This window comes from Astyanax mexicanus, chromosome 15, assembly GCF_023375975.1.
Source record: "Astyanax mexicanus isolate ESR-SI-001 chromosome 15, AstMex3_surface, whole genome shotgun sequence".
In the NCBI taxonomy this organism is placed as follows: domain Eukaryota; kingdom Metazoa; phylum Chordata; class Actinopteri; order Characiformes; family Acestrorhamphidae; genus Astyanax; species Astyanax mexicanus.
In genome coordinates this window covers 46,725,001-46,748,766 of record NC_064422.1, presented here as the reverse complement: position 1 = coordinate 46,748,766, position 23,766 = coordinate 46,725,001, and the positions used below count along the sequence as shown (strand labels likewise).

At 38.6% G+C, this 23,766-nt stretch overlaps 2 protein-coding genes across 3 annotated transcripts in view; both read right to left on the bottom strand.

The window, feature by feature from the left end:
* st6galnac (ST6 (alpha-N-acetyl-neuraminyl-2,3-beta-galactosyl-1,3)-N-acetylgalactosaminide alpha-2,6-sialyltransferase) overlaps nt 1-6,306 on the bottom strand; it is a 31,972-nt gene extending 25,666 nt beyond the window's left edge. The window contains exon 1 of the mRNA XM_049464314.1: nt 6,201-6,306. The gene's annotated coding sequence lies outside the window, so the exon portion shown is untranslated. The remainder of the gene's footprint in view (nt 1-6,200) is intronic.
* A 12,562-nt stretch (nt 6,307-18,868) lies between these two features.
* cep131 (centrosomal protein 131) overlaps nt 18,869-23,766 on the bottom strand; it is a 41,746-nt gene continuing 36,848 nt past the window's right edge. For both annotated transcript variants that reach the window (XM_049464307.1, XM_049464308.1), the window contains 5 exons: nt 22,991-23,133; nt 22,345-22,522; nt 21,569-21,765; nt 20,808-20,868; nt 18,869-19,908 (listed from right to left, as the gene is read on the bottom strand). In XM_049464307.1, the coding sequence (XP_049320264.1) occupies nt 19,837-19,908; nt 20,808-20,868; nt 21,569-21,765; nt 22,345-22,522; nt 22,991-23,133 (651 nt within the window). In that variant the 3' untranslated portion in view covers nt 18,869-19,836. The remainder of the gene's footprint in view (nt 19,909-20,807; nt 20,869-21,568; nt 21,766-22,344; nt 22,523-22,990; nt 23,134-23,766) is intronic.

The window sequence follows — 23,766 nt, the reverse complement described above, 5'->3', positions numbered from 1 at the left end:
ACTAGCATGTTTCAAGGAGGAAAGACAATAAAGAGTCCAACCTCACTAACCGGATGCCCCTCTCCAGAGTGCATCTTTTTAAGTCAATACAGTGAGTAGCTATTAGCAGATCAACACAGAGCAGAGCTAACAAACACCACTAACCACTAGGGATGTGCCTTATCGTACTGTGCAAAATAATATCGGCAAAAGTTTTAAATATGGTGAACGATATGACACAGCATTCCTCACTAATCCAGCTTTAATTCAAGGCTGTGGAGCTGTGGGGTGCGTGAGAGAGCTTTAATATAAAGGGAGAGAAAGAGAGAGAGGGAGAATGTGTAAAACTAGCATGTCTCATGGAGGAGTCTGACTTCACATGTATCGGAGGAGGCGTGTGCTAGTCTTCTTATCCCTTCTGGTGTTGGAGCATCACTAGTGATAGGAATTAAGAAAATGGGATAAAATTTTAAATAAAATTATTAAAAAGTGGAGGATTTTAGAGATGAAATCTCTAACAAATCTATGAGTTGTTCCTTGATATTTACTTGGAAAAGACATATTAGGATGAATAACTGGTATTAATGTTGATGGTTCATTGCTACTATTTGCTATTTTGTGCTGGTGATACTGGTGATCTTATCCCAAACGTTTGCAAAAACTTTTTGCATTTCATCTGTTTCACTGAGAAAAAGAAGGCGGGGTTGACGAGCCGGTCTCTATTTCTAAACAGGGCGTTTTATTGATTTATAGATGAGTCAATAAAGGTTGCGAAATACTCTTTCTGTGTGGATTTCATTTAAACTGCTGTGATTCATCAGTGTTGTTTCGTATAAATCAAAATACACTTCCCCCTTTAGTTACTGTGGCAACTTGCCCCACCCCCAATAAGAAGATGATCAGTGATCAATCCCAATACACTCTCTAATACAGAACCTTTGCAGAACCTCCTTTATTAAAGCTGCACCAATATGGGAATTCCTGCGAATGTCAATATACATTAGTTTTAATATTTTCAATATTTCCATTAACTAACTGACACTCATGTAGGCCTGTCGCGATAATTATAATTGTTTGGACGATACATCATTAAAGAATAATTGTGATAAATTATATTATTGTCATTTTAAGACCATTTTTGATAACATAATGACATAATAGCAAAATAATACAATTGTGTAGTTTTAAAGAGTAATATTTTAAATTATTAAGAATATTCAGACATTTGATTTGCAATAAAAAAAAATTAAAATATCCTTCGCAGTTTTTATGGTCAACTTTTTGAGCGTTCATGTTAAAGTTCTCCTCTCGCTAAGAAAAACATAATGAGACCTAATTACTGTGTACAAAATCTGTATATTGCACGTATATATCTATAATGTATTTATTGTGACAGGTCTATACCTTATATAAACAAAACTAAATAAAACAAAACCAGTGTTTAATAGTTGACATACAAACTAACTTACATTTATGGCCTTTTTTGATAAGTAAAATAATTGAGGTTATGTGATAAATCGATAATGTAATTATTGTGACAGACCAACACTAATGACTTTATTATGACGTATATTAAACAGTGTAAACCCGTAAAGCATCTGCAGCCAATCAAATACAGAACCAGGTACAATATGGGTGACAAATTACAGTAGATTGTTAAATAGTTCAGTCATTTCTCAAGTATTTATTCATATATTAATATATTTATATTATTTGAGACAGTCTGCTGTAGGTACTGTCACTTAAATTCACCTGTATTGTAAACTGAATTATTTAAAACATGCAGATTTTATCTAATTCTAAAGCACAGTTACTCTGTCTTTACTAACATTTATATACAGTTGGTGTTTACTGATATAAAACACACTATTATGCAGAAATCACAGCATATAAACAGATTTTACAGCAGTTAAACTCCTTCATTCCTGTAATCAGATCTCTGGAACGTCTTTCTGAAACGTATCTGGCTTTTCCAGTTTAGTTCTCGACTTTAGGTCAAGTGATGAGGTTAGATAAGGTTCCCAAACTGTGACTATGAATTTTTTTGGGCAATATATTGCATAAATATACGAGAATACTTATATATTTGTATATAAGTATATATGTACTTTTATATGTGTATATAAACATGCACCATATGTACCCTAATACTGTATGTAAACACAGAAATCTACAGTAGGTTAGATAATCTATATATCCTCCAGCGTGCTAATAAGGTGGTTACCTCAGCACGCTAACTCTAAGCTAGTCTTTTAGCTTAGCGGTCGTATGCTAGTGGTTGTTACCTCAGTATGCTAACTCTAAGCTAGTCTTTTAGCTTAGCGGTCATATGCTAGTGGTGGTTACCTCAGTATGCTAACTCTAAGCTAGTCTTTTAGCTTAGCGGTCGTATGCTAGTGGTGGTTACCTCAGCACGCTAACTCTAAGCTAGTCTTTTAGCTTAGCGGTCGTATGCTAGTGGTTGTTACCTCAGTATGCTAACTCTAAGCTAGTCTTTTAGCTTAGCGGTCATATGCTAGTGGTGGTTACCTCAGTGTGCTAACTCTAAGCTAGTCTTATTCAGCTGGTATGTATCTGGTGGTAAACAGTATTTATACATTACATTTATATAGATTTAGTTATCTGGAGATATTTAGTTAATAACGTGGTCAGTTTGGTGCAGAGTAACATTACTGGATAAACATTTGAGTGTGTTAGCAGGTATATCGCTAGCTAGCGCCATTTGGTAAAGCTAGAAATTTAAAATCTTGCCTTTTAAACTAGTCTTATATTTACTGTGCTAAAATAAATACAGTGCTCTACTATTACTGTGCTGAAAATTTGGCTTGTGATTAAATGTAAAGTGTGTATATTGAAAAATTGATTAGAGCTTACCAGCTAATCACTGCAAACAAGTTACTGCACATTTCACAGCGTTCTGTTTACACTGTAAACTTGTAGATTTAATGAATTAAGATTAGTTAAATGACTCATTTTTAATTAAGGTTTGAGATTGTGACCAAAAAACATAATATCTAAACCTCTTCAACACTTTAGGGCACATTTACACCTTTAGGCAGAGTACATTAATAATTTAGATTTATTATTATATTTGTTAATATTAAATAAAATACTAATGTTATTAACTTTTGCTGTAAATATGTTTTGTGTTTATTTAGTTTGATCAGTTTTAGAAGCTCAATAAAAAAATAAACAATAAACTGCATCACATGAACAGGGTGCTGTATAAGATTGTGTTATAGTGCAGCACTGCCTAAACTTTCAGCTCTTCTAGAATTTAAAGAGTTTAAACCGTCTAAAATCTCTAAAACTCTGATAACTGTATTCTTATTAAACTCTTATCTACAGATTCAGATATGATTCTAATAACAATCTAAGAGTTATCTTAAAACACACATTTAAAAACAGGAATTATTTTGGGTTCTTTACTGAATGCAGTGATTCTTTACCCAATTATAATAACTCTAAACCATGTGGAAATTTAAAATGTTCTATTCTGGACTAAAATCACTCTCGTGAGAGCATGTTAAAAATGATAGCAGCAGGACGCCCACTTTTAGTACCACATAGAACCCCTTTTGCTAAAAGCACAGTTTCATTATTGTATAATCAGAGTCTAGATATCAGTAATACTCAATACTAACTACTAAAAACACTCAGTTCTGTCTAAAAAACAGCAACCGTGCTTTTATTTAGAGAATTGGGTCAGTACACTAACTGGAAATAAAATAAAAAAATGTTTACTGGAATACATAAAACTAAAACTAAATAAAAACAAAACAAAATCTGTTTTGAAAACTGAAAACTGACTGATCTGAAAGCTAAAAACTGACGAGTCTTTTAAGTCTTTTAATTTTTTTGTGAGACTGGACTAACATTAAACTGGGTCTAAAAGTAAAATTGTCTTAATTTTTGTCGCCATTCATTTATTTTAATAAAGAATTTTAAGTACTGAATGGTGTCCATGGTAACGGAATTAAAATATTAAACATTTCCAAACTTTTAATTGCATTTCTACTTTCATTGCAAATCTACATCCTTAAAGGGGTTTTTAGTGAAGTCAGTGGTTTTATACAGAGACATTAGAACTTCAAGAACAATCTGAAACGCTTAAATTGGTCATTTCCTGGTTAAATTGTTACTTATTAATAAAGAAAACAAGTCAAATTAAGTTTTTAAAGGAACATTGTTAACATGTTTATAGCACCTAAACAGGTTACATTATTGTTACAAATGTAACCAATTTGACATGTTTTTAGTTATTTATTTGTAGGCTTGTCCTTAAAATGTACCTGGGGAAAGTGAAAGTAAATGTTTATTTGTTTGCAAAAACTTGTCTATACCTAAATAAATAAAGATCTACATATTTATACTTAAATAAATAGATTTATATATTTATACTTAAATAAAGAATTGAAAGAATTAAAACTTCTGAACCGTCTGTAGCTTGTGTAATTCTACATCCGGTTTCTGTAACAGGAAATGTATAACGGTCTCCTAACCAACTTTCACATTTTATTTACCACTAAAACAAGCTACTCTCTACTTCTCTACTGTTCTAACACTTGTAGTACTGAGCCAGAGTCACGTATATACAGAACCCAGTACTGTACACAACATTATTTAGATTAAGAGTGTGATATTCAGTACATTTCTTTTATTTTTACTTCTTTTTTTAACCAGCAGTGACCCCAATAACCCAAAGCAAACTCTCCAAAATGTCGTTTAATCAGATCATACTGTACATTTCTGTTAATTTAGAAATTAAACAGTAAAAACTGAGTAAAAGAGTAAAACACAGCTCCGCTACACGTCCTCTAACTCAGGATCTTCAGATATTCCCCAGATATCAGGAGGAATGTGAAGAATGAGATGATTTAACTAAAGAGACTTGCCTTTAGAGGAGCAGAGGAGTCCGAACTACAGCAGAACTACAGCAGAACTACAGACCCACTGCAGCTCCAGAACACAGGATCCACACTATAAACTACAAACTCCGCCCACAAACCCCCCCATACACACTTTTACTCTACCTCTCTCTCTCTGTCTGTCTCTCTCTTATTTTAACTCTATTCTCTCTCTCTAACTCTCTATTCTCTCGTTGCCTCTGTCACTCACTATTACTCTCTCTCTCTCTCTCTCTCTCTCTCTATTCTCACTCTGTGCATAAACATATATAAAACTGATAAATGAACTGTCTATATATTGTGAACTTTCAGATGATGTTTCCCTTTTTTGTTGTATTGTTTTTTGTTTGTTTTGTTTTGTGTCACTACACTTTGTAACAAACATATATACACACATTATATATATATATATATACTTAGGTAAAAAAAGGCCTATACCTTTTCGGTTTGTATTGATTATTTAAATGCCTTTAAAGGTTTAAATTTAACCTTTCTTTTGTGTGTATACGTTTTGCAAAAAACAATAAAATAAATTAAAACTAAACTCTCTCGTATTTTATCTCTATTCTCTCTCTCTCCCCCATCTCTCACTCTTTTATAACTCTTAACTCTATTCTCTCTCTCACTAACACTCACTCTCTATTCTCTCCTTATCTCTGTCATTCACTCTCTCTTTTATATTAACTCTATTTTATGTCCCTATCTCTCTATACCTCACTAAGACTCTCCTACTATCTCTATCTCTCTTTAACTATCTCTCTAACTATTCTGTCTCCCTTTCACTATTATTTTGTCTCTCTCTTATTTTAACTTTATCTCTCTCTCTCTCTTATTTATTATCTCTCTCTCTTTTATTTTCTCTCTCTCTCTCTCTCTCTCTCTCTCTCTCTCTGTCTCTCTCTGTCTCTCTCTGTCAGACAGAAGAAAGTTTAAGTTTCTAGAAGATGATGTCATTTCATCAACCTTTACTCTGAGTAAACATGTGTTTTCACTTCTTCTTATTCTCTAATTCTATTTCAGTTCACACCCTACAGCAGCTCACACACACACACACACACACACACACACACACACACACACACACACACACAAACACACACACACACACACACACACACACACACACACAGAGACTTGTAGTGAACACGCGCCTGGGCTGCAGTTACACACTGAACACACAGAGTTTATAAACCACAGAACCAGAACAGCACAGCTAGAACCTCAGAGAACCCACACACTGAGAGAGAGAGAGAGAGAGAGAGAGAGAGAGAGAGAGAGAGAGAGAGAGAGAGAGAGAGAGAGAGCTGTACTCACCGGGAGGAGAAACTGCTGCTGTCAGATACGAGCTTGTGCAGCGTCTAGAGAGGAAGCGGACCGTTTGTTACACGCGCACGCGCACACACTCACACACACACACACACACACACACACACACACTCACACACTTACACACAAAGGGACCGCCCCTTCTTGTAAAACGAGCAACAGCTGCTGGCAAAAGTCCAACACCCCCCCCCCACCCCAATCTACATCACTATAAACACATCCTCCTCCAGGGTTCTCCATACATCCCCAGGGTTCTCCAGGGTTCTCCATACATCCCCAGGGTTCTCCAGGGTTCTCCATACATCCCCAGGGTTCTCCAGGGTTCTCCAGGGTTCTCCAGGGTTCTCCATACATCCCCAGGGTTCTCCAGGGTTCTCCAGGGTTCTCCAGAGATTGTCAGGGTTCTCCAGGGTTCTCCAGAGATTGTCAGGGTTCTCCAAAGTTCTTTAGAGTTCCTTAAGAGTTCTTCAGGGTTCTCCAGAGATCTGTAGGGTTCTCCAGGGTTCTGCAGAGTTATGCAGGTTCCTTTATGTTCTTTAGTGGAGTCTGTGGTTCTGGATAAAAATAAGAAACAATTTTAATGCAACAACAATAAATATATAAATAATACACAATAAATACAAACATAAATACATTTTAAAGAAAAGCTAAATGTCTATTATTAAAAAAATACATTAGAATAGCTTCTTCAGAGAAGATCACTACTGCTGCACTACTGAATCTAAATTATTAAACAGTAAAATAAAACCAAATACTGATTAAATATATTAAACACTGAAGTACTGAATAAAACTCCTGTACTAAAATTACAAAAAGTTCAAAACTTTAGAGAAATGTGGCAAAACTACTTTTATACTAAGAGGTTCTTTGATGGATATTTAGTAAAGCAGAGGTTCTGTAGAGACAGAACTGAGGAACCGAGAACATCAGACCTGAAACATCTGAGAAATCCATCAGATCCCTCTCACTACAGGCCCCAACATGTGTTTACCACACACGCACACACACGCACACACACACACACACACACACACACACACACACACACACACACACACACACACACACACACACACAAAACCCCACACTCAAAACATTCTGTACTCTGCAGGTAATTATAGGAATACTGAGCTCTTTAGGAGGTCTGATATAAGTATTTTTGTACTCAAAGTGTACTCTTAAATATATATAATAATATTGGTCTTTACAGGGTCAGATTGGTTCCCTCTGAAGTATAAAGCATTTTCTAACAGCAATAAGTACAGATTTGTACCATTTAACCTGCAGCCAAAAGGTACATTCGGTAATCTGTATCACTGCAATAATAAACTATATATATTTTAATTGCACATTTTTTATTTGAAAGTCAGACAATTTTGGATCATCAAGTTCTGACTCATATTCAGTTGATGATGATAATATTTATAATCTTTATAATCTTTACTGGTACAAAAAACATGGCTATAATAAAAGACTTTAATTAAAAGCTGCTCTATTGTACTTGACTATAAGCTACAGATCCAGAGATAAACTTTATACTCTTTTAATTACAAATCTGCAGGTAATTCTCCTAGTGTGTTTATATTAAAAAAACTTAAATATACAAAAATATACTGAGAGACACTCTTATCAAACACCCCCCCCCCCCCCACACACACACACTCATCACACTCATTTACATACAGCACTGTTATCTCACAGACACACACACACACACACATCATTTACATACAGCCCTTTATCTCACACACACACACTCACACATTTATACACACACACACACACACACACACTCACACATTTATACACACACACACACACACTGGCGTCTCTTTCCTGGCTGCAGTCACAAAGGGGGGGGGGGGGGGTGAAAGAGTAAAGAGTGAAGAGACAGAAAGAAAGAAAGAAAGAGAGAGAGAGAGAGAGAGAGAGAGAGAGAGCACACAGAAAAGAAAGAAAAGAGCCCACGGTAATGAAGCATGCACTTTAATCCACATCTTCACTTTTCAAAGAGAGAAAAAATGAAGAAAACAGAGAATAAAAGAGAAACGGGGGGGGGGGGGGGATGAAGGGAACGGGGTAAAAGAAAGAAGGAAAGAAAGAAAGGAAGAGTGGTCAGAAGTGGGTCAGTGGTCATCAGCTACTGACCCCCAGGCTCTGTTTAAACTGCATCATCTACACGATCATCTACATCAGGACTGCTCAAACTTTTCTGCTTGAGGTTCAGAAGGAGAAATATATGTGCAGTCCCGGACCACAGACTCTGAAACAACACAACAAAAAATATACCACTTATAGTAATACATTTTCTTTATTACTATCATTTACACACCATTTTACTAGACTTACTATTTTAATCTATCTTTGAGGGTACTGTGTAAACTTTACAGCAACTGGTTCCTGACTTACAGTTAATAAAATAATAATTTTCCCAACGCGCATGAAATTTTCTGCATTTGCTATTCACTTTTTGTTTCTTAGGAGCTGCCATGTTCTCCCAAAAAGCTCAGGAAAATTAAAGTGTCAGTCTGTATTATTTAGTTTCTAAACTGAAAGCAGAATACATTTAAATTAATAATATATTTATGCTAAAAAATGTTTTTTTTTTTTCGTGGGAGTTGTTGTTCTTCTGTTTCTTCTTCTTCTTCTTCTTCTTCTTCTTCTTCTTTCGGTTTGATGGCAGTTGGCACTCCTACACTTTTAGGCTCTTTGGCTTGTTTATTGCGCTACAACTGAACACTCTCGCCGCTTTAGACTCTTTGGCTTGTTTATTGCACTACAACTGAACACTCTCGCCGCTTTAGGCTCTTTGGCTTGTTTATTGCGCTACAACTGAACACTCTCGCCGCTTTAGGCTCTTTGGCTTGTTTATTGCGCTACAACTGAACACTCTCGCCGCTTTAGACTCTTTGGTCCGTTTTCCAGGCGCCTAGACCGTTTCTCAATCTCAGCTCCGGCTGGATCGCGTTTTGGATTCTTCTTCTTCTTCACAGAGGATCATTAAAGTATTTACACAGATGAAAACTCTTTCAGTTTGGTAATGTTGAGCAGTGTAGTCTGTGTTAGAGTTTTAAAAGGAAAATAATAATCATAAGTGAGATTTTACTGTTCAGGAGGAGCGCTTCCTCGCAGGGTTTATTATTTAGTTATGGTCATTAGTTTATTACAGCACAGCTGATCCAAATAAACAACTAATCAACTAACTAATCAACTAACTATCTGCCCTTGCTGAGAAAAGCTGTGTGATACACCAGGAAAACTAGCAGTGCAGAGTTACTCAATCTAGCTAATTTAAGAACCATAGAGTCTAAAATAATGTTACTTAATGTAAAAAAGGCTTAATGTGGGTTTTTTCCCACTGAAACCTGTTATAAGGACACATCTTAATGTTGCTTAATGTACTAAAATATTGAGCCAGAAACACCAAACATGTAAACACGCTGGATCAGCTGTGTGTAATATACTGTAAATATAAAGCGGGAGTTCGATGGTGTTGCGCCGAAAAGAGTCCCCTGCCGATCTCTGCAGCTGCGCTGTAGCATTAGCTTAAAGCTAGCATTTTTCTCATTAGGACTCTTCAGCGATCTCGTAATTCAGAGGATCCAGTGATGTTCAGGAATAAATAATGAATGTAAAAACAGATTTATTTAACACAGAATGAGAATGTGTTTTTTTAATTGCCCCTTTATTTTCCTTATAGAGAAAAAACGCTTAGATACGGAAGCCATACGAGGACTACAGAATGACGCAGGACTTCAGGGGTCTATAGTGGAGGAGAAAGTACATAACTGTAATTACCTGTACGCTTTCAGTATAGTACTGCTGTGTGCTGAAATAATGTTTTAAGTTATTTTAAATGTAACGGTTTGTTAAGAAACAGCTAGGTGAAAACGCTTTTCACTTCCGGGGTTTACATTTCCGGTGTTCTGTCAAATTGTCCTACCTTGTCAAACCGTGCTGCCCTAATATATATTTAGGTGTAAAATACAAAAGAAGCTTTATTATTTTAGGGCATGTACTCAGTGAAATTCCAGTAGATTAATATGTTATTAGATTTGGATTGCATAAATCATTGAATCATGATAAAGTTATGACAAATAAAGCTCATTACAAACTGCTTTTGTATTTATTTATAATAATAATTCTAATTATTAGTTTCCATTTACACTTTTGTGCAGTGACAGTGCGTCCAGGTTGTTTAATGCACATATACCCCTCTAAAACAGATTAATTATAAATAAAAAACAGGAGAAATAATTAAATTGTGTAGGTCAGCACATGCGCAGTAGCTTTGGGAAGCACGTATCGATGGGTAGAACATTTCGACAGAACACCGGGAGTTCAGACTCGTGTGTTTGTACATTGAGAAACGGCTCTAGTGTTCAAATTATGAATCTCACATTATAAAAACCTGATTAATATCAGACCAACTTTTATTTTATTTCTAAAATACCTCGCCTTAACTATCATCCACACAGAGATCCAGAAAAACACTAACAGAGTGAATTTACCTCAGTACATCTGATCTGAGAAACGAGTGCAGCTGGATTTGCAGTTTAAACACAGACTGAGAGAAATCTGCTGATGCTGTTTGTGTTTTGTTCTTCATGTGGTTCATTAATCAGATCTTTCTGATCTCTATAACTCAGACTCACTCAGCTCTTCCCTGAGGAACAGATCTAACCTTATATCCACCTCACTCTGTAGAGTTTATCTCAGTTATTTACAGATGATCATATTGGAATATAAAGATTGTAAGTAAGTTGTGTCTTTCAAAGATAAAGTGAACCAACAATAAAAATTGAATTTAATTAAATTTAATTCATATTATTTTCCCCACTGTGTGTAAACATCGGATTTGAGCTGGCAGAACGTAGTCTGGACTGGGGCTGGCTAACTGCATCCATTAATATGTTTATAGAAAAAAATATTTACAGTTTAAACAGGTAAAGTAATGCTGCTGTTTTTATTAAAGTTCCGTCCTCTAAACTCCTCAGCGTGGTTTTAGTGATCAGGCTTTTTCCAGATTTGCTCCTCGACTTTGGAATTCTCTCCCATCAGCGGTTAAAATATCTTCCTCTCTTTCTGTGTTTAAATCCAACATTAAGACTCTTAACACCTCTTTTCTCCCACCTCCGACCCTCCCTCTGTTAATATGCTCTATCACTCATCTCTGCTGTCTAGTTTTCACACTACTGTTATAAGGTTCATTATTCATACGGTTATTTGTTGTATAATGTTTCATGTTTCTATCAATGATGATTGTAGCGTCTTTGGGTTTTAGAAAAGCGCTATATAAAAATAAAGTATTATTATTATTATTATTATTAAATAAACAGAGCGAGAATAATTATCATTTTTTATTTTTTTCGTCACAATTGAGAAAAAGGTATTGAAAAGTATTGTTTAGTTATTGGTATCGAATTTAAAGTATTGCATCGGTATCAATATTAAACATTTAAAAACAATACCCAGCCCAGTCTGGACAACATATTTTGCATTACTCACAATGCGATAGAGAGAGAGAGATAAAGAGATAGAGAGATAGATGGAGAGATAAAGAGGCGTTTCTACTCTGAGATTGAAACACCAGGAAGCAACAAATATCTCCTGGTTGTTTCTCTTTCTGTTTAAACAAAAGATGGAGAGATAGTAAAAAAGAGAGTCGTCTACAGAAGATCGATTATTCATTTATTTATTTTTTTACACAAAAATACAATCAAAGCTTTCACAGTTTCAAATCATCAGAAATCATTAAAAGACCAGAATCAGAACGAGAACTACATTCATACTGAAATAACGCAGGATCGAGTTAAGAGCTACAGGAGAGGATAAAAATACAATTCCCAACAATAATTTATTACAAATTAAACAAATAAAAAACAAATAAACAAAAATCAAAAGACAAAACAATAGAAAGACAGATAGTGGACAATATTTAACTCCAGTCTTTGGGCAAATTAAACCCTGTTCACACCTGATCACACCTCGAGGATCAGGATTAAATCTGGATAAAACTAAAACACAAAGATGCACTAAAATGTGATTTTAGTTACACACCTAAAATGAATTTATAAATCTGATTTAATAATCTAATAAGATCCGATCCAGATTCTGGTGCCGTGACGTGAGCAGGTGTGAACAGGGTCTGTAAGGTTAGAGTAAAGTGTGAAAATAGTGACGTGAGTGATGTGAGCGAGGGCGACCAGCGCTGGGACACGAGGACACGAGGAAACCAGAGCTCACGAGTCGCACGAGTGGGACTGGCATTCACCAGCAATGCCAACCATGCTGCCACTCACGCTGCCAACCACCCGGCCAGGGTTCTGCTCTTTCCTCCAGACGCCCTTCAGAAAGTATGTGGAGCTCTGTTCCTCTCGCGGGCATTAGCCTGGCGCGAGAGCACGGCTGGATCAGTGCCAGCTTCTTAATGTCTGAATGACGAGCTCAGATAATCCTGCTCTCGCGCACTAAACCCCCCCCGACGAGTTCTCCACTAAACACTCAGCAGTTCTCAACTTTTATATCTATCATAGAGTCAAAAAAGCACTGGTGCTAATGCTAATGCTAACAATAACGCTAAAATTAATGCTAATGGAGACCAGCCCGTCTCCTGTGAGTGAGCCGAATGTGGGCAGTGTGGTGATGTCTGGTCCCTTTCAACATTGAAATAAGAAAAAAAAAAAATCTTCGCTAAATCGATAGCGAAACTAGCGCAGAAACCAAGCGCACATTTCTTTCACTCATTTCTTAAAGAATCTTAAAGAATTATTCGCTGGATCCTCTGAAGTTCTGCACTTTAGAAGCCACATTTAGATCTTAGAGTGTTTGGTTACGCTAGTGTTAGTGTTCATGTTAATGCTAACGCTAATAGAGACCACTCTCCTGAGAGTGAACAGTGTGTAGTGGTGTGTTGTTTTGTTGTTGGTTTCCAATAAGAAAGCACAGCTTCCCTTTAGATACTGAAAAACAACAAAACGACAAAACTACAAACTGCAGTTCATCCCAAAACCTCTAAACTGCTAAATAATTAGCGAAACTAGCGAAGAAACACTTATGTCACTAATTTCTAAAAAGAAATTCTACACAGTATCCTCAGAAGTTCTGAATTCCTCCACCCACATTTAGATCTTAAGAGTGTTTGGTTATGCTAGTCTAAAGGGCACTGGTGCTTTTTTTGTTTGTTAATGATAACGCTAATGCTAATGCTAAAGGAGACCAGTCTCCTGAGAGTGAACAGTGTATAGCAGTGTGCTTTTTTGTTGTTGGTTTCCAATAAGAAAGCACTGCTTTCCTTTAGATACTAAAAACAGAAAAACAACAAACTGCAGCCAAAACCACTAAAATGCTAAACCATTAGCGAAACTAATTAATTAGAAAATGAGGGCACACTTATTCATTAATTTCTTAAAGATTTCAGCTCTGGATACTCAACACCCACATTTCAATCTCAGAGTGATTGGTTAAGCTAGTGTTAAGGGCACTGGTTAATGCTAATGCTAACATTAACACTAATGCTAACATTAACACTCATGCTAATGCTAAAGGAGACCAGTCTCCTGTAAGTGAACAGTGTTTAGCTGTGTTTTGTTGTTTGTTGGTTTCCAATAAAGAAGCACTGCTTCCCTTTTATACTGAAAAACAACAAAACTACAAACTGCAGTTCAGCCCAAACTTCCGCTAAATCACCAGTTAATCCACAATATTTCACATCAGAACAACCTGACGAACTACAACCCATCCGAGAATGGTACAATAAAGCAGTACTAACTGTACAGCGGTCAGTAAAAGTCATTAAAGGTTATTAAAGGACATTATAATCATGTTTCTCTTTCAGTAAATTCACTGTGGGAAATGTTATATCTGATGTTATATCACTTTAAATCTAGTTGAAATAGGGTGTATTTTTCATCCTAAGATTGTTTTAAGAATTTTACAGGATTTTGATTGAATTTTTACACATTTTAAGCTTTTTCCAAGTCAATTTATAACTCCTAAATAAAACAAAAGAAAAATATATTTGCATTATTTCTCAGCCCTCCATATCGCAGTGATGCCCTGAAGCACAATCCGTTGTTTTGTTTATCACAGCGTCATTTTAATCCCTCCATGTTTATTTTTGTTCAGAACGCCACAGACACGCCTCCCTACAGTAAAATTAGAGATTAATGAAATGTATTTGACATTTGATTTGGGCAGGAGCATCACCTCCAGGCACTAGTGCTACATAGGGAACAGTGGGAGCTCTTATCTTATTTACCTGAAATAATATTAAAAATTAAAGTTTGTATATATGTGCTGGAGTATGTACATAAGTGTTTTTATGTTTTGTTTTTATTTAATTTAAATAAAACAGTGTGTCTTTATCTGTTACAGGGTTTATAGTGCAGTGTTTCCATATCAGGTTCAGTTTAGGAGCTTCTCTGTTTAAACTCACTGATAGGGATCTTGTTATCGAGCTGCTGAAGTTAATAATCAGATAATTATACTGTATCAATCAGGTGATCGATCAGCGATACAGATCCTTCAAACCAGGAATGAAAACCCCTGTGAGAAAACGTCCTGAAGCTGATAAAAACTGAATCGAAAAAATATTTAGGGAACACATTACAGTCCTTAAGCAGTAATAAACATTATTAAATGGTTAACTAATGGTTTAACTAATCATTAATTGACACTAGTTAAGACATGATTAAACATCACTACATTTAAATTCTTAGGAATGTTGTTAATAAAAATGAATTGAGACTTTAGTTAAAAAAATATATAATGATTATCAATCATGTCTTAACTAGTGATCATTAATAATTATATGAGGCATTCTGGTAACATAAGTAATGTTAATTAATGTACAGTTATTGTAAGGCGCTTCCAATTTTTGGAAAGATTATAGAATAATAAATGTTAAAATAAGCAAAGTTCCCAGTGGAAAATCGTCATACTTCCTTGAAATACCAAGTGGCCCAGTGGTATAAAATCACTGCCACTATGATCAGGAGATCACCAGCTTGCTGATTTAAATCCCTGTCATGCAGCTTGCCATCAGCTGCCGGAGCCCTGAGAGAGCCCCACAGTTGTTGGTCTTGCTCTCTCTGGGTGGGTACAGTACAGTAGATGGCGCTCTCTCTTTCCCCTCATCACTCCTAGGGTGATGTGGATCAGCACAAGGCTACATCTGTGAGCTGATGTATCAGAACCGAGTCGCTGCGCTTTCCTCCGAGCGTTAGCGCTGTGATGCTACTCGGCTAAAAGGTTCAAAAAGAGGCGGAGTCTGAGTGATAGGGGGCATATACAGCTGAGTAGCAGCTGATTGGGTGGAGTAATTGGCTGAATAAATTAGAATTAGAAATGTAAATGCATGTAAAGAACTACCTGCAAATAATAATTAGTACAAGAATATCAAAATGAGAAATATTACACATTTACAGTAGATTTTATTATAAGCTCTGAACTGGGTCTGAGTGGTTGATCTGCAGCTGAAAGGTCAGGTAGACTCCGGTCCAGATCTGACTGATCTTTATTGTGAGGGTTTCTGAGTGTGAATAGACTCAGGCTGAAACCCGACGCCCCTCTTCCTGTTCCTAAGTGGTGCGAACCCGAAAAGACAGAAAGCTTTTATAAGAGGAGGTGTTCTTTAGCAGATAGAAAAGCTCCAAATCAAAAGGGCAGATCAGAGAACATTCCTCCCCCTGCAGCCAATCCCGCGCTGAGGAACCAGAGACCCGGCGGAGGAGCAGAACCGGAACCGGAGGAGAGAACTCCTGACCCCTGAACCTCCATGCATTCCATCCCTCTTTCTCTCTCTCTTTCTGGGTGAGAGAGCTATAGATGACAGGGAGAAACCTGAACCAGAACCCCCTCCATGAGTCCGGTCTCTACGATCCAGCTCTGCTTCCTCTAATCCTGATATAAACTCTCTAATCTCAATCCTCTGATCATCACTGAGATCACCACACCATCCATCAGAACCTTCTGGAGGTTCTTCACTAAGAAACTGTGGAGAAAAACTCTATATTACTATTTTTATTAGTGTTAATTTTATTTTAAAGAATTTATTTACTAATTCCGAAGGTCAATAACCCCACCCACTCGTTAGTAATGTAATAAAATCATTTACACTAAAAGAGGGATTTACTGATTTTAAATCTGAATTTAATGTTTCCTGTAGAGCTGTACAGGACTAGTATAGTAACATTAGCTTAGCTAACTTAGCTTATGCATTTAATCCCATTTCCTCAACAATTTCAACTATTTGAAAAGCCAATCTCTATTACTAGTAATGCCCCCAACACTAGAAGAGAAAATTCAGACTCCACCCCTTTTCCAACTGCAGCCAATCAATTCAGCATCACTATGCAGCATTAAAGTGCCACATCCACAGCTCTGATACATCAGCTAACAGACGCCTGGACCAACCAACATCACAATGGTAGTGATGAGGAGAAAGAGTGCCACCTACTGTACTCACTCTCTCTCTCTCTCTCTCTCTCTCTCTCTCTCTCAGACTCCGGCTGCTGATGCCGAGGCAGCATGACCATAATGGCAGTGCTTTAGTCTGCTAGATCACTGGAAACCCTCTTTAACAAATTTTCCTTTAAAAATCTTTTATTCAAAATTCCTCAGAGCATTTTAAAGTTTTTCTCCACAGATTCAACCTGATGAACCCAATCAATTCAAAATTACTCCAAAAATACCAATTACATTTGTCCCAAACAGCAAATTCTACAAATTACCTTTTTTTTCTCTCTATTTCTCTATCTCACTTCCTAAAGTATTCCCTCTTTTACTCTCTCTGTACTACCCATCACTTACACTACTCCGGGTACTACCCTCTCTCCTCTTATTAAAGCACTATAGGGATGCACTGATACAGATATTTCTGCACTATAACCGCTTACTGGGACGGTTACAATTAAACCATAAATATTACAGTAATTAGGTTGTAAATGCCATCATTAATAATCAGTTATAACACATACGTAACAACAGCTGTGAGTTCACTATTTGGCAAACAACAGGTCATTGTTGCCCTTTCTACTGTACGTATGTGTTATAACTGATTATTAATGATTTTTAAGGAATTTACAACCTAATTAGTAACCATTAATAAACTAATTGTAATAAGTGCATTTATAAACCCTTTATAAAGGTAGTCTTATTTTAAAGCTGTACCTTTATAATGTTAATAATCGGCTGTATCACAGTGCAACCCTACTAAACCCCTACCTACTGTTTCCACACACTACTCAAAACATCTGACATCACTTCCTGTCCGGCTTCCTTCCTCCTTTTACTGTCAACATTCCAAACTTCCTACTTCATCTACCGTCTCCATCTAAACTCCACCCCCCTCCACCCCCTCCCTGCAGTTCAGGAGCAGAGCTGGACTCGTGATCAGACCCACTGAGACTCAGTTAAACACTCGCCTGGAGGAGGAGGAGGGGGTAAAGGACTGGAGGGGGAGGGGGGGGGGCTGAGACAAAAGGCATCTGTAAGAAACACAAAGACACAGGAGGGTTGGGGGGCCAGTTGCCCCCCTGTTCCTGTCTTTCTGTATAGAAGCTGAATTCCTGGGGTCGGGTGGGGGTTTTTGTGGGTGTTTGGTGGGTCTGAATGGGGTTTTGGGAGGCAGAACAGAAAACCACTAAAAGAACGAGGAATGCACTAAATATTTGGCAACCGAAATTATTTAGTGGAAAATAACAAAAAACAAAAAATAAGTAATGTGAGTAATGAGGGGAGAGAGCGCCACCTACTGTACTCACCCAAAGGACAAGGACAACTGTGCTCTCTCAGGGCTCTGGCAGCTGATGGCAAAACGCATGAACGGGATTCGAACCAGTCTTAAGATTCCCAATCTTATTGGCAGAGCTTTAGACTGCTGGACCGCTCAGTACTTCAAGGAAGTTCGACTTCTGCAGTAAAATCTGCTTATTTTAACATTTATTTTAATCTTAGCCTCAGTGTCATCATTTTAAAAAATCTTTCATAGAAAAACAAAATATAGAAGCACCTTAAAGTAAATGTACATCAATTAACTGTACTTATTCCAGAGAGAAGCAGCAGCATGATCTACTGTACTCTCTCTCTCTCTCTCAGACTCCGGCTGCTGATGGAGAAACAGCAGCATGATCTACTGTACTCTCTCTCTCTCTCTCTCTCTCTCTCTCAGACTCCGGCTGCTGATGGAGAAACAGCAGCATGATCTACTGTTCTCTCGGCACATCATGAAGATAAATAATATAAGAATGAAACTAAAAAAACACAAAAATGTTTCTAATCCTCACTTCTATCTCTGCTCTCTCTCTGTCTCTTCCTTTATTCCCAGAATGCTCTCTGCTGTGTGAAAAGGCATATTTTAGCAGGCTGGTGAGGGACGATCAGAGAGCAGGACGGTGGTGGGCGGGGTGTTGGGGGGGGCGGGACGGTGCAGAGTGCTGGAACATCTGGAAATGTTTAGAGTAGAGCTGAGTAGCTCAGAGGGGCTTTCCCACCCCCACCTCACACTCTCGCACACACACACACTCACACACACACACACACACACACTCACACACACTCTCACACACACACACACACACTCTCACACACACACACTCACTCACACTCTCACACACACTCACACACACTCTCGCACACACACACACACACACACACACACACTCACACACACACTCACACACACTCTCACACACACACACTCACTCACACTCTCACACACACTCTCACACACTCACACACACTCTCACACACACTCTCACACACACTCTCACACACACTCTCACACACACACACTCTCACACACACACACACACACACACTCACACACACTCTCACACACACTCTCACACACACTCTCACACACACTCTCACACACACTCTCACACACACACACACACACACACACTCTCACACACACACACACACACACACTCACACACACTCTCACACACACTCTCACACACACTCTCACACACACTCTCACACACACTCTCACACACACTCTCACACACACACACTCACACACACTCTCACACACACTCTCACACACACTCTCACACACACTCTCACACACACACACACACACACACACTCTCACACACACACTCTCACACACACACTCACACACACTCTCACACACACTCTCACACACACTCTCACACACACTCTCACACACACTCTCACACACACTCACACACACTCACACACACACTCTCACACACACTCTCACACACTCACACACTCTCACACACACTCTCACACACACTCTCACACACACTCTCACACACACTCTCACACACACTCTCACACACACTCACACACACACTCACACACACACTCTCACACACACTCTCACACACACTCTCACACACACTCTCACACACACTAGTGTGTAGTGTGTGTGTGTGTAGTGTAGTGACTCTATAGTTCAGTCTATGGTTTGTAGTTTATAACAGAGGCTCCTGTTCCGCTGTTCCGCTCCGGAGGGACGGGAACGCTGTTCTCTCTGGGCGGATGGATCGTTGGGGCTGAACTAGACCGGACCGGACTGGAGGATACGGACCAATCAGGACGCGGGGGAGGAGCTTGGGGGTGGGGAATGGACGAGTTCACGACCTGTCAATCATTTCCCCAACAGTTGTTTCCTCTGCTGCTCCAACAGAGTCTCCAGATGCTCCGCCCTCTTCAGCGCCACCTGAGAGAGAGAGATGTATACATTATATATATACATAGTGTGTATTTATGTATATGTGTGTATGTACATATAAATATTAAATTAATTAATTTATACCCTTATTAATATGCCATTCCATATGTTTCTGTATTTGAGTATAATATAAAGTATTTCAGTATTAAAGCAGGTATTTGTAATGTGAGACAGAGTTCTGTATCATTACTAAATCTCTGCTGTTTATAACAAACTAAACCGAGTGTAAATCTGGTATAAATTAGTAGAGTTGTGTATTAAATTATTATAGGTGTATTAAATAAACACCTCAGTGTAAATTACTCCAGCTCCAATAGATGGAGTCTGTCGATGCGGCGTCTATGTAAATGATGTCTATGACCACTACTCTCATTTTTAACTGATAGAACATTGTTATATTAACTTATGACAATAACATAACATAGTTATTACGACAGGCCTAGTGATGATGTTGAGCACCGTGGACAAAGAAATATTAAGATCTCTGGAGATGATCTTGTTACCTTGTGATCTCTGTTCTCTATGTTTATTAAAAACACTTAAACTAGTCACACAGTTCCACTATGTGCGTGCCTGTACCTGAATATGAAGTATTTGTAATCTCTGTAATTTTTTTAATTTCTGTAATATTTTCATTATTATTATTTTTTGTTTTAATTATATTATAATGAAGCTTTGTCTTAGAAAAATCTTAAATATGAATATGAATAAAGTAGTAGATGAAGTAAATTTGGCATGTAAAATAATATTTATGGCAAGTGATTCCAAGCCTTTGGTGGTGAAAATACAGAACAATAATAGAGCACACACTCACACACACACACACACACACACACACACACACACACACACACACATAAACATACATTACATAAGGGATATCTCACCTCGTGTTGTTTTCTCAGGTTGTTGACGGTCTCCTCTTTCTTTAGGATTGCTGACTTCACTCTACAAACACAAACAAACACAGAGACAGGTAAACCACCTGCATTACCACATCAACACCTGCAGCATGAGCTCACGTCTGCCCACAGCCTGACTGTCTGACTGAGTGTGTGTGAGGTCCCAATCTTACACTCTGTGTAAGGCGTTAAGGTATGTGTGTGTGTGTGAGTGTGTGTGTGTGTGAGTGTGAGTGTGTGTGTGTGAGTGTGAGTGTGTGTGTGTGTGTGTGTGTGTGTGTGTGTGTGTGTGTGTAGTGTGTGTGTGAGTGTGAGTGTGTGTGTGTGTGTGTGTGTGTGTGTGTAGTGTGTGTGTAGTGTGTGTGTGTGTGTAGAGTGTGTGTGTGTGTAGTGTGTGTGTGTGTAGTGTGTGTGTGTGTGTGTGTGTGTGAGTGTGTGTGTGTGTGTGTGTGTGTAGTGTGTGTGTGTGTGTGTGTGTGTGAGAGTGTGTGTGTGTGTGTGTGTGAGTGTGTGTGTGTGTGTGTGTGTGTGTGTGTGTGTGTGTGTGTGTGTGTGTGAGTGTGTGTGTGTGTGTGTGTGTGTGTGTGTGTGTGAGTGTGTGTGTGTGTGTGTGTGTGTGTGTGTGTGTGAGTGTGTGTGTGTGTGTGTGTGTGTGTGTGTGTGTGTGTGTGTGAGTGAGTGTGTGTGTAGTGTGTGTGTGTGTGTGAGTGAGTGTGTGTGTGTGTGAGTGTGTGAGTAAAGCTCACCGTTGGTGAACCTCCGCTAGCTCCTCCTCCTTCTCTCGGCTCAGTCGCTCCACCTCCAGACGGAGGCGGGCCCGAACCTCTGCCACCTCCCCCTTCATCCTCCGGTTCTCCTCCTCCGTCTCCACCAGCCTATCAGCAAACTCCTGCCGGATCACCTCCGCCAGGCTCCGCCTCTCCTCCGCCAGCCTATCACGGACCTGCAAACACATGACCAGACATCGGTCAGTCAGTGATCGGTCAGTGGTCCACCAATGGTCAGTCAGTGATCGTTTATTGTTCGGTCAGTGGTTGGTCAGTAATTGGTCGATGGTCAGTCAGTGGTCTGTTATTGATTGGTCAGTGATCAGTCAGTGATCGGAGCAGATGTGAGTGAGTGTGTGGGGATGAGTCAGTTAAACCTGAGTATATCTGAGTATATCAGGTTCAGAGGTGGTAATAAAGATTATTATCAAGGATCTACTGAATATTTATACACTGAAAATATTAATCTGAAAACGACTAAAAAAGCTCTTCCAGTGATCTGCAAAAAAATACCAATAATTTATACAAAACAATGACGTATTTCCTCTAACAGAGACAGCAGATCTACTGTTCCAGCGGAGATATGAGCTGTACAGGACCAGGATAATAACCTGTTAGTTTATCAGACGTCTGTGTTCTCTGTTCTCTGTGATGTTCAGGTGATGAGATGGTTACCTGGGTGATGGGATGGTTACCTGGGTGATGGGATGGTTACCTGGGTGATGAGATGGTTACCTGGGTGATGAGATGGTTACCTGGGTGATGTCGGTGATCTCCTGGTCTCTCTGAGTGAGGAGGGTCTGCAGGCGGAGCATCTCCCCCTCCACCTCCACCAGCCTCTTCTTCACCTCTTGCTGCTTCTCCACCGCCGCCCTCTCCGACTGCTCCGCCTCCCGCAGCTCCGCCTCGTACTTATCCCTCACACGCTTCACCCTGCAAACAATACATCACACTGTTACTCCATCAGCAGCCGGAGTCTGAGAGAGAGAGAGAGAGAGAGTACAGTAGATCATGCTGTTTCTCCATCAGCAGCCAGAGTCTGAGAGAGAGAGGGAGGGAGAGAGAGAGAGAGAGAGAGAGAGAGTACAGTAGATCATGCTGCTGTTTCTCCATCAGCAGCCAGAGTCTGAGAGAGAGAGGGAGGGAGAGAGAGACAGAGAGAGAGAGAGTACAGTAGATCATGCTGTTTCTCCATCAGCAGCCAGAGTCTGAGAGAGAGAGGGAGGGAGAGAGAGAGAGAGAGAGAGAGAGAGAGAGAGAGAGAGTACAGTAGATCATGCTGTTTCTCCATCAGCAGCCGGAGTCTGAGAGAGAGAGACGCTGGACAGTGATTTTGTTGTTAAGCAGTAATATAAACAAAAGTAAAGAAACACACAGGACAGAACTTCACTAATTTCTCACCGATTATCAGCAGCTCTCTCGCACTCCTCCCGAGCTCCACTCGTCTCCTCCTCCAGCCTCTGAATGGCCAGCTCGATCTCTTTGTCCCGCCCCCTCCGCACCTCCTCCTTCAGCTCCCGCTCTCGGCTCAGCAGCCAGGCTTCCTGGGAGAACAGGAAGCTCTAATCACATTTCTGCAGTAATTATATTACTGATGTTATGACAAAACATTTCATTTTTACAACAAAATAAATAAAAATATTGTTTATTTGTTGCATCGTTACTCTTTATAATAATAAAAATATTATAAATCATTATAAATCCACATTATCACTAAATATAGAGCAGTAGATGTTCTGCACCGGGTTTGATGAAGCTGATCATCACTGAGTGAATCAGGAGATTAATCTGATTTATAGAAGAAGTTCTGTCTTTAGCTCTGATAACTCTGATACACTAATAATACACTACTGTACTTTACTCACAGTACTTCACTACTATACTATACTATACACTACTTACTTACGCAATACTTAAATACAAAACATACTAAATACTTTAGTACTTCTACTGATGTAGCTCTTTTACTCAGGTCTGGACCTCTGGTACTTTATACAGGTGTGGCAGTTTTCTATATTTTACCTGCAGATGTTTCCAGTTATTAGGGGATAAACTGCACTGCAGAGAATTAGCTTCAAGTAGAATAAAAGTAGGATAAAAGTCTCAGCTAAATACTGTAAATATATTATCATAGTTTAATGTGTATTTTCAATGTTTTATGGACATTTTCTTTATAA